General features: G+C 41.5%; 2 protein-coding genes across 5 annotated transcripts in view; one reads left to right on the forward strand and one right to left on the reverse strand.

Annotated features, from left to right (window-relative positions):
* PHKA2 (phosphorylase kinase regulatory subunit alpha 2) overlaps positions 1 to 997 on the forward strand; it is a 52,628-nt gene extending 51,631 nt beyond the window's left edge. For all 4 annotated transcript variants that reach the window (XM_028727576.2, XM_028727577.2, XM_028727574.2 and 1 more), the window contains one exon: positions 589 to 997. In XM_028727576.2, the coding sequence (XP_028583409.2) occupies positions 589 to 762 (174 nt within the window). In that variant the 3' untranslated portion in view covers positions 763 to 997. The remainder of the gene's footprint in view (positions 1 to 588) is intronic.
* A 6,668-nt stretch (positions 998 to 7,665) lies between these two features.
* PPEF1 (protein phosphatase with EF-hand domain 1) overlaps positions 7,666 to 11,975 on the reverse strand; it is a 32,878-nt gene continuing 28,568 nt past the window's right edge. The window contains exons 16-17 of the mRNA XM_077927477.1: positions 11,774 to 11,858; positions 7,666 to 10,775 (exon numbers count right to left, since the gene is read on the reverse strand). Coding sequence (XP_077783603.1) covers positions 10,582 to 10,775; positions 11,774 to 11,858 — 279 coding nt within the window. The 3' untranslated portion in view covers positions 7,666 to 10,581. The remainder of the gene's footprint in view (positions 10,776 to 11,773; positions 11,859 to 11,975) is intronic.

The following is an 11,975-nucleotide window of genomic DNA, read 5'->3' on the forward strand; positions in this document are numbered from 1 at the left end:
TAGGACTGCAATTCCCATATTGCCTGATCATTGGCCCCACTAGCTACTGTAGATAGGAGTAATATCCGCAACATCTAGAGGGTACAACACTGGGTATCCTTGCAGTAGAAAGTCACATACCATTTCACTGGTGTGGAGCAGCAATCCGTTGCTGTTGTGTATACCCCACCTTTTCCCCTGGTGGGGGCTCAAGGCAGCTTACACAAATTAAAACAACACAGATAAAACCCATAAAAGATAATAATTGAAACAACAATCTCTAATAGAATTTAAGCAATGTAAAAATAATAATTAAAATACAGTTCAGACAAAAGAGCAGCAGAAAGTCAACGTTAAGTACTAGGAGTAAAAAGTAGGTGCAGGGTTCCCTCCATCAGCACTGTGCAAGCACATAGAATCACAGAATTGGAAGGGATAGTCACCCAGCTGATATTAGCAGCCTAAAGCTGCCTTCTTGCAGGTGCTGACTGAGAAACTCCCTGCTCCACCACTGTCTCAGGCCTACTCAAAAATAAGTAGAGAACCCCACCCCAATTTGCACTATACAAGTTTAAACATTTGCTTCCCCCCCATCCTCGTATTTTCCAGAAATCTCTTGGAGCAACTGATGTCATGTTGGAACAAGACCTAGCCACAGGGATCTGCTGCTTCTTCTACGACAGTGCCCCAAGCGGGGCTTATGGGACAATGACTTATCTGTCAAAAGCAGTAACGAGCTACCTTCAGGAATTTCTTCCAAGCACAGGCTGCCTGATGCAATAAATGGTTTAAAACACCAGGATCAGTTTTAAAAACCTTCTTCTCCACCCTCCCTCCCTTGAACCTCTCCCTTAGTGACCCGATTGCTCACTTCACTCTACCTCAAGACTTCGTGCATCATTTAGCCATTTAGAAAGGACACTGCCATAGGCATTTGGGTGAGCATCACTACTGTATGGCAATCTGCATTTGCTCAGACGTGGGTCCATGAAATTAAATAATGTGTATCAGTGCGAAACTGACTATAACCTTTTGTACATCCTTAAATGCCAGAGGCAAAATAACTTCTTCAGCACAAACACTCAGATATATTCTGTTCACATTTCACACCATGCATGTGAGATCAACACATTTTGTAATAGGTTGAATATGATTATTCTCTTGCACCAAGAATGGGGAACCTGTGGTCCTCCAGATGTTGGACTGTACTTCCTATCGTCTCCAACCACTGGCTGTAGGAGCTGGGGCTGATAGGCCCCTGGAGTCCAGCAAACATCTGTATGGCCACAGGTTCCCCATCCCTGTCCTACACAGAGGGCCAGAGGTACTATAGCAAAGCAAATGGGATATCTCAACTACTGCAGTTTTAACTGGAAATCTGTCATAGAGAAGGTGGCTACCAACTTAAGAACAAGAAGGTGAGGAAACAGAAACTAAGATTTCTTTGGAAATCTCTAAAGCAATAAAATCCAGAAGACACACATTGTGGGAGGAAATACATCAGCGTAGAAAAGGTAAATATAAACATTTTAAGTACATATCTAATGACATATTTTCTCACTATAATGCATTGTCAGTGGCTAATCACAGTAAGAGGTGTGCAGACAGTGAAAACCTACATATAAGATTGTCTGACTTGAAGAGCTACATTCTGCTTTCATGTTGCACTGCCTAGAGAATTTGTAAATGTGTGAAGTAATCCCAGTGTCAGAATGCAGGTTGAAGTTTGCATGTTTAAAGGTTGCCTGCAGGCAACTTCTCAGCCTCTTCAAAGGTAGCACATCTGCTATAAGGTGCATGTGAAATGGGGCAGCAATTGTTTCTCTCTAACTTCTTGCCAAGGTGGTTCATATTTAATAGCTCTCACTTCTTCCTGAGTCTCTGTTCCTATCATTTTAATTATTGCAAACAACATGGTTGTGTGAGACTGCTGCCACAACCTACTTAGCAATGTCTATCTGGCAGTAGAGAAAAATTTCCCAAGTGCTAAACTTGCCTCTGGTGGTTTCTAGAGACGAACTGTTTTGAAATTGGGTCTTCATCCAATGTCCATGCACAAGGAGAGTGAACTTCCATCCATGCAATAGGACTCCACATTCCTCTCCTCTCCTTGCAGCTCCTTCCCCCCATTTTTATTTTTATTTTGCTCCAGGGGGTTAGGGGACTCTCTGGAGAATATTTTGGAGCTGGTGGGGGGAGAGGGATGAGGAAGGTGAAGTCCTAATCTTCAAAAAGAAGGCCACTCAACACTGGTTTCCACTGATAGTAATCTTTTGGTTTTAAGCTTATATTGCTTCATAGTGCTTTTAACATATTTTATGTAGTAATAAGTGCTGGCTCCATGAAATTTGGAGCAAACTAACTTCCTAATCAAAAGTGACTGTTAAGAATAGTGCCCTTGGCTAAAGTACTAACACAAAAATGTTTTGGGTTTTTTTAATTGTTCTGTTAAGATTGACTTCCGATAGCAGCTCCCTGAAAATAGTTATCACTGGAACATGAAGCTGTAACAAGCGTATCCCAAAAGGAATCGCTCCCTGAGCAATTGTAAGATTAAGAGTGATGCTTTTTCTTTCTTCCTGCATAGCACTTGCATGTAGGTGCTGACTTCAGGGTCAAATACATTGCAGACTAGAGTGATAGGACACAAGGGGCTTTGTAAGTAAGTCTTTATATAAGTTATAGTTTATAAAATTATATACTAAAACAGTATTTCCTGTTTCCTCATCCTGCCATAGAGGATGCAATCCAAGAGAAGACAATGCTTAAACCTCATGCCTCTGGCATCTACAAAAACCAGAGGGGGCCCCAGCTGTTTTTCCCCTGCAGGGAAAAAGGCAAGGATAAATTTATTTCTACAGAACTCTGGGACCTGACCAACTCAGCAAGATGTAAAGCTGTTTTCATATCACAAATGTAAAAAAAATTATATTTTCATCTTTGAACTACTTTAGAGCTTCCAAATAAGCCACCTTCAAGGATAGCAAGAAGAAATAGCAAGTTTCCAGAGGAGTAGCTGCGTTAGTGTCTCCGACAGCCAAAACTTAAAGACTTGTGGCACCATAGAGTCTTAACTAATGTCTTACAGCACCTGACGAAATGGGCTTGAGTCCAGAAAAAAGCTTATACCATAATAAATTCACAGTAAAGTTTTCCACACAAAATGTTGCCAGTTAGGCTAGTACTCTGTATTTTTAATCTGTTTGCGGCAACTGACTCCTCAGCTTTTCAGACACCTGCATGGACTCAAAAACGAGTGGGGATGTTCAGTGTTGAATGACGACCTTGGAGAGTCATTTAGAGAGCAGAGCTTTCAGACACATTAAGCATCTTAGAAATAGAGCGCCTGTGCGAATGAAAATAGAACCAACCAAGATTTACAGGCTCGCTTTGTCAAGCAAAGCGGCTGTGCTGCTAGGAAGGAACCACCTACGCTGCTCTTTTGACAAGCCAGACATGTCTAGAAAAGGAAAATTGGTTTGGTTCTAACCAGGATAATGAAATCTTACAAGCCAAGCACTGTCACTCGTCCTAACTTTTAAATATATATTCCATATTATAGATCTGGAATTAGTATTGAGATACTTGTGTGGCAATGGATAAATGCAACACTGACACACAACCCCTTTTTTTATTCTATGTGCATTTTAGAAGTGTTTCTTAAGCTTTTAAATGCTGAATAAATTTGGTGAATATGACTGGGAATTCTCCCACACACCCCCGCCCCCAAACCCCCCAAAAAATTGTGGTTGCAAAAGGGATGGATATGCCTAGTAGGGTTTTTTATCTATATTTTTAAATGGCACACATACTCCTTTGTTGTATTATAAAGGGGTTTTGAAATTCAGCTCCATTTCAGAAGTGTTTACCATATGGTTCTTCTTGGTATGGAGATTCATAGACACGGTGCTCCCTTTTGTATGTGAAACTCATGACAGTTACTTGTAATTTTCCATTTCTGGCAAAAGGTAGTGTAGACTGTAATCCTAAACACAGTTACTGTACTAGGAAGTAGGCCTCTTGGGACACAGGGGAAATTACTTCCAAGTGAACCTGCACAATATTGCACTGTTAGTAACATTAACAGGATATGTTCTTCATTTGATGGTACAGGTCCTTGCTCCCACCCCTGTTGGAAAATAAGAAAGCCATTCCCATCGGCCATTTGGTGACATGAAGGGTATAGTGTCTATGCCTCTGCCCATCCTGAGTAACTAACAGGAATGATTCCAGTTTTCTGATGCTGTCCAATCAAGAGAGAACCACACACAATCAAGAGAGAGCCAGTGTGGTGTAGTGGTTAAGAGCGGTAGACTCCTAATCTGGGGAACCGGGTTTGCTCCTCCACATGTAGCTGCTGGGTGACCTTGGGCTAGTCACACTTCTCTGAAGTCTCTCAGCCCCACTCACCTCACAGAGTGTTTGTTGTGGGGGAGGAAGGGAAAGGAGAATGTTAGCTGCTTTGAGACTCCTTCGGGTAGTGATAAAACTAATATCAAATTCAAACTCTTCTTCTACACCATGGTAAATATTTGTGCAGACACCTGTTAAAGCAGGTAGATAGTTGGAAGACTGTTGCTTCACGAGACTATGTGACTTAGTTAGGTATCACCCAATTTTTATATTAACCAGCAACTTTTAATCATCCTTGGCCTGTTCACTAGGAAGGATGGAACCTGGCAGGAAATAACTTCCAAGTACGCCAATCTGCTAATATTTTACCTAGCTATGAAAAACAACGAGCTCTGGGGCGTTGAACATGTTGCAGTGCTTGTTTTTGTCACTGGGTAGATACCCTAGACCTCTGGAATGTGTTATTAGAGGAGCAGATTGCTTTACAGAGGAAGAGAGAAAATTGGGACTTGGAAAGGCCATATTAGGAAGAGGCATAAAATACTATCTTACTCAACTAAATGTGGGCAGGGTATCCATTCATAAATTGCCTACTGCAACACAGGCCACAAGCACAATCAGAGCACAGATTCCTGCATTTATGGTTTCAGGTACTATGTGTTGTTTTGACAGTTTTATTTTTATTTTGTGGGGTTCATAATATTTAAAAATATTGTTAAAGGTTTTGCCCATTGCCCTGAATTTCTTGTAAAAAATTTGAACTGATCTAAAGGTTGATCTGCAAGATCCTATATGATTCTGTGAGTTAGCAGGGCTTTTACTTCATTGCTCTCTGTACAGTCACATACTGGGAACTGTGCATGCTTCATTCCCTGTCTGGAACTGTAATGAAGCCACAGACAAGAACCACGGGCTATGACATCAGTGGATTTGGCTTATATATTTATGCACTTGGCTTTATTAATTTATTCATGACACTTACTCATTGCTGTCAACAGGATCCACCCTTTCATTCTTACCAATCTGTCCATGTCTATTGCCTTTCGATGTACCGTACTTTTATTGGGAAAGAAAGCAGATACATATTTTATGAACAAATGAAACTTGCGTGTTTGTTTAAGATTGTGTGCCCAGACCAAGTCAGAATCAAGCCTGTCCTACATCCATTCATAGCCCTGTGAACTTGTTTCTTCCCAGCGCACACAGTGAAGGGCCAAATGAAGTGAGTCCGATCCGGAACTGCACTTTCAGCCATGCAAGAAAGCACGTGTTTTCCTTTGACTTCAGTTCATACAAAATGCCGTTGCTTTAACTGGCTAGTGGCTACAGTCTATTATTTGCAATTTTGAGCAAGTGGGTCAATGTTTCCAGATGTCTTAAAGAGATCTCAACTGCTGCAGTGTAAATTCAGAGTGTAAACTGCAGGAAGCTTGGATTTCTTCCAAACAGGCATCAGATGTTCAGCCATGTGGAGCCTCCCACTCACTCAACCATCCCACTCCCCTTTCAACTCATCAGACTTGCTTTTTGAGTGCTTAGGCGGCTTTTGTAGACTGCCTAGTTTTCCCACTAGGCCTCTGAATATTTCATTAATCTTATTTTGGTACAAACTATTTTTTTCTCACATACCTGTGGATGGACACTTTATAGCTCTATGTTAGAAATGTTTTATTTTCAGCATGCCAGCAAGCAACTGCAATATATAACACAGCACACAGGGCACAAAATTGCATGTTATATACATTCACAGCACGTGGTGTCCTGCGTGCAATTGCCCAATAGTTAGATGTCTGGGCATTCACTTTTTAATGCTGTATTGAATTATGTATCACATACATGAATAATTGAATGGCTTTGTTATATTCCTTTTAAATATATGTGTGGAGAGAGATATAAAAAAAGAAACTTCCTTTGCTAACAAAGTTGTTCCTGATTTGAGTTACTAAGTTCTAGAAGTGCTGAGATGGGGAGCAATCCCTAATATCTCATACCAGCATGTGTTTATAATGTGTACAGTGGTACCTCGGTTCTTGAACATCTCCGTTGACGAACGTTTTGGAACCCAAACGCCGAAAACCCGGAAGTAAATGCTTCCATTTTTGAATGCGCCTTGGAAGTCAAACGGCTTCCGCTGCATGTTTTTAAATTTTCTCAATTGAGTTTGCAGCAGCCATTTGCACCTTGGTTTTCAAACGTTTTAGAACTCAAATGGTCTTCCAGAACAGATTACGTTCGAGAACTGAGGTACCACTGCATCAGCAAATGGGGGGGGGGGCAAAATGATTGTGTGAATGGGCCACTTGTAGGAAAGATACCGCTAAGGAAGGCTTCCTCATACTCGGGCCTCCAGATGTTTTTGGCCTACAACTCCCATGATCCCTAGCTAGCAGTGGTCAGGGATGATGCGAATTGAAGTCTCAAAACATCTGGAGGGCCGAGTTTGAGGAAGCCTGCTCTGAGGTAAATACAGACACACATCCCTCCCCTTTATTTTGAATTACATTAACAGAAGAGCAGCTTGTGCTCATTTATGTATGCCTGGGTATCAAGCCTGTCCCTAAGCCTTCGTGAGTAGGATTGGCTTCTTGAGCCAGACATCTTCCTCCTCATTTGTTATCCTTGCTTAAAGAGCCAGTATCTTTAAATGGGCACAGTTCAACCATTCACCTGCAAGTTGTAGACCTGGTTTGCACAGCGCTTTAAATCATAGTTTAACTAAACTGCGGTTTAAATGTGAACACGCCTGGGTTTGGACATAATGATAAGCCATACCATGGCTTAGCTCATGGCAACACAACAGTAGGAGGAGCATGGGAGAAGCAAACTACCCATTATTTCACTGGCTTGTACCAGAGTGCTGCATGGTCTCATTTAAACCATATTTTAGCTTAACTGTGGATTAAAGTTATATCCAAATTACATGAGCCCATTAATTCCATATATGGTTGAATCAGCTGTCAGTACCATTGGTTGTGGTAGAATTTTTACCCATGCAGAAATCCAGTCTGTAATTCAGGCTACACTAAAATAAAAATATCCACGGCACTGCAAATGAGAGAGCAAATCCAGCCAGAGAGAGTTGTTCAAATGTTCAGATCCAGGTTGCTGCTGCCGCCAAAGATATTACAGGCCTTGAGCTTGTGTTACCAGGTCTAATGGACAGACGCTTTACGTTACTAGAAGCAAATATTACAGGTCCATTGCACTGGGATGGTATATTGGTATGAAGTCGTATGAGAGAGAAACTGTGAAGCAATAAAATCCAGACATTTGGGTAAGATAAAAGTGTTCTGCCCCTGGCCCTCACTGCCAGATGAAGAACTCGAACTCAGGTTTCTGTCCAAATCTTTAATGCATAAATATGAGCAGTACATAGGCAAGGCAGGGGTTAAAGGCACAGAAGGTGAATTACATGGCTACATACAAGCTGAGACGCTGATACAACAAGCAACACACACCCTGCCTCTTCCTTTTGAAAAGCAGGTTAGGGACACAAACACATGCGCAAAGTGTACAGTGCTGCACAGTGCGAGTTCTGGAGTGCCCAGACACCACAAGCTGCCCTTACCTTAAGGCCTCGAAGTGTGCAAAAAGTTTGTTTTGGGATAGCGTCAAATTTGGACAGGTGCACAAACCGGACACTCTGGGGTGGGAATAAACAGGGTTAAGAGTCAAGTATGGATTCATGTTTGTGTATTTCTTTTCTTTTCTAATTATATTCTTCCATCAGGGAACTCAAGGTGGTGCTCATATAGGGGTTTTTGGCTGTCTTTTTCCAGGCACTAACCAGGTCTAAACGTGTTTCACTTCAGAAATATATCAGATATACAAATACAATTACAAATAAACAGGTATCTATTTGGACGTTGAATCTGTTTTTGTTTTTTTTAAGATTTAAGAGGAAAACAGTGCCTTCTTTTACAAAATCTCTACAAAGATATTGATACCCTTTGGTAAACTGAGCTCCATTTGGATGTATTGGTTTCAAAAATTAGAGGCACAACACAGTGGGAACTTCCAGCCTTCCAGTCACTTGATTCAACATTACATAACATTCCCAAATCAGAATGAATACTCAGTAAATAGCCAATGTCATATGACCTCCCTGCATCCTTTGTGCAAACAAATCAGGATGAACGATCAATATATACGCCATATGGAAGTGGCCTCCTTATCAGCAAACTACCATTCACCTGGATTGAATTGCAACAGGCAACCTGTGCATGAAAACTCATTTGTGAATAGGGATCATCTTTTATGGATAGCTCTGGGAATGACCTAGAGATCTGGATGCTCCACCAATGGCTGCACACCAGTTTTGTCCCATTCTGACCCTGAAAAGGAAGCAGGCCAGGCCCTCGGCTCAGCTGCATCCATGGATGTCTGGGCTGCAGTGACAGCTTTTCCCCACTGGAAAAAAATATTAACAAATTTCTAATGAGGATGTTACTTTTATGTGAAGGACACAAGGATGAATAAGCATTAGCCTAATCTAAGAATGGGATGCGGGTGGCACTGTGGGTTAGACCACAGAGCCTAGGACTTGCTGGTCAGAAGGTCGGCGGTTTGAATCCCCGCGACGGGGTGAGCTCCCGTTGCTCGATCCCTGCTCCTGCCAACCTAGCAGTTCGAAAGCACGTCAAAGTGCAAGTAGATAAATAGGTACCGCTCTGGCGGGACGGTAAACAGCGTTTCCGTGCGCTGCTCTGGTTTGCCAGAAGCAGGTTTGTCATGCTGGCCACATGACCCAGGAGCTGTACACCGGCTCCCTCAGCCAATAAAGCAAGATGAGCGCAGCAACCCCAGAGTCGGCCATGACTGGACCTAATAGTCAGGGATCCCTTTACCTTTAATCTAAGAATGAATGCTATTAATACAAGATAACATCATCCCATATCGCTATTTAAAACGAAGGGAACGTTTCCCTGTTCTGATTAACATTCCTACAGCTGTTTGTTCCCAATGCTTTATTATTGCCCATGCATTTCTTCATGTTGTTCAGCAGTTAAGGCAACTCTTTGGTTCATTCATTTTCATGATCTTAGGCGCATGCTGCTAAGACTTCAGGTGCCAGTTCCGCATGATGTAAAAGTCACAAGTGCTTACGATGTAAGAATGTACCGTAGTCTCGATTCCTTCCAGAGCATTTGGAAGGAATGAACTTTTGATACTGCAGATTAGCGAAAGTCATCAAATAGTCTATGCAGTTTGGGAAGTATTTCACCTGTTCTCTGTGTAACCTTAAGATATTGTGACCAAATTTGCATGATAGGCCATGAAATCAAGAAGCAGGTGATTTGGCTTTATGTTTGGCTACAACTGGATGCCATTTTGAATTAAAGGGGTGGGTTAAGTCTTATACTCCTGCACTGATTTTTTTGGCTGAGGGATGCTGAGTACAAGACCACTAGCAACAACTCTCTTATACTAGTGCACCTAGATGTCTCTTATCAGTTGTTTTTGAAACTAAGGCTCCATGCAGAAGTGTGAATTTTATTGGTTATAATGCTAGCACTTCTGTCCCAATTTCTAACATTCCTTTTACACTGCGCTACCCGCTGCAATATGAAACAGTGGCTTTTAAATCAATATACTGCCACATTGCAGTAAATTTTAAATCACGGAGAAGAACTGTATGCTGGGACACTGCCCCAGTTTTTGTCACATGAGCAGCAGTGCTGAGATCATGAAAACGGCGGGAAAGTTACAATGTAAAACTATGATTTTCCAAGTGAATGAGGTTGCAAATGGACTTTTTCTAGAAACAACACAAAAAGGACCGCTTAATTTTTGCTAGTTTTCTAGATCACGGGATATCAGTTTTGCCCCATTAGAGATGTATAACCAGCAAGACCTACACTGTTCTTCAAACCTGAAACATGATTGGATTTTAAAAAAATTGTCTGACACAACTGTATGTTTCACAAGAAAGAAAACACTGCATATGAAAAAGCCATCTAAAGGAACCATTATTAGAGTAACCCTGAGATTATTAATATGGCACTACAGCAGTTATTGTGGACAGCGTAGCTTATATGTGTTTTAACCATATTTTTTCCATTTACCTATACATCTCATTAGCAGCATTCTGCCAAATAGCTACGCTTACATATCATAAAGTAGTGCCTTCCCCAGCCAGTCTGTTTTCTAGGAACGCTGCTCAATCAAACTTAACAGTATTAAGGCAGCAATTTATTTTAAGCAAATGTGCAGTGCGGGGGGAAGGGGCTCGTCAGGAATTCAGCTTCTTTAGTGATTGTACCTATTCTCAAATTTATGGACCACATTAAAAGCTTCCAGAAATTCATTGAAGTCAATGCTACCATCTTTGTTGAAATCAATGCTTCGGGCTAAGCTGTCAATGGATTCATCATCCACATTGATTCTCAGATGCAAGTTGAAGAGTTTCCATGTCTGGCGGAACTCATCAACAGAGATAAGACCTAAAAAGAATTGGAAGGAAGGGGTATGTCACTGAAAGTACTGCGCACGCACACAAACATGAACACACACATAACTGTTGGAGAGTTAATGAAATCTGGAAATGTAAGAAGACTCTGGACTTGAATTTAGGGTGCCTAGGCATCTTATAACAAGCCTTGGCCGCATTTTTTTTTGGATAATAAACAGACTACTTCAATTAACTGTTGTGTAGATGTGCCCAAAAGTGTTCACATAGCTGTCCAAACCAAATCACTGTACAGGCCAAGACCAGGGAATGGGAGAGAGTGTGTGTACTTAGCGATACCAGTCTCAATGGTCAGTACAACCATGAACCAGCCCTCAGAGTACAGAACCAAGATGGGGACATAAGAAGAAGCAAAACCATAGTCACTTATGGTCTGTAATACTGGAAGAACCACCCATTCCTTGGCTAAATGGTATCCCTGCCTTCTATCTAGAACATGGGTAAGCAACCTAAGGCTCGGGGGCTGGATGAGGCCCAATCGCCTTCTCAATCTGGCCTGCGGACAGTCTGGGAATCAGTGTGTTTTTACATGAGAAGAATGTGTCCTTTTATTTAAAATGCATCTCTGAGTTATTTGTGGGGCCTGCCTGGTGTTTTTACATGAGTAGAATGTGTGCTTTTATTTAAAATGCATCTCTGAGTTATTTGTGGGGTATAGGAATTCGTTCATTTTTTCCCTTCAAAATATAGTCCAGCTACCCACAAGGTCTGAGGGACAGTGGACCGGCCTCCTGCTGAAAAAGTTTGCTGAACACTGATCTAGAGGGACAAATCAGTACATCGGTACACAATACCTAGCCAGGGAGGACAACAAATGTTTCTAGTTTTCAGTCGCCTTGTTCCCACACATATCCACTGCTTATGTTTTCTAATACTGATGAAAATCAAACAGCTTCTACAAATATCCCTCAAATTTCCCCCCTCCCCCTATCTATGTTTACTTCCAATGCACCACTTTGGATTTTAACATACCTGAATGATCTTTGTCAATCATATTAAAGATAATCTCCAAATCAGCTTTGTATCTACACAGGGTTTCCACCAAAAATGGCTGGACCTGAAAAATGTTTTATCAGAAATCAGAATACAGTGGTACCTCGGGTTGCAGATGCTTCAGGTTACAGACTCCACTAACCCAGAAATAGTACCTTGGGTTAAGAATCTAAATAGAATT

Source organism: Podarcis muralis, chromosome 4 (genome assembly GCF_964188315.1).
Source record: "Podarcis muralis chromosome 4, rPodMur119.hap1.1, whole genome shotgun sequence".
NCBI classification, from domain to species: domain Eukaryota; kingdom Metazoa; phylum Chordata; class Lepidosauria; order Squamata; family Lacertidae; genus Podarcis; species Podarcis muralis.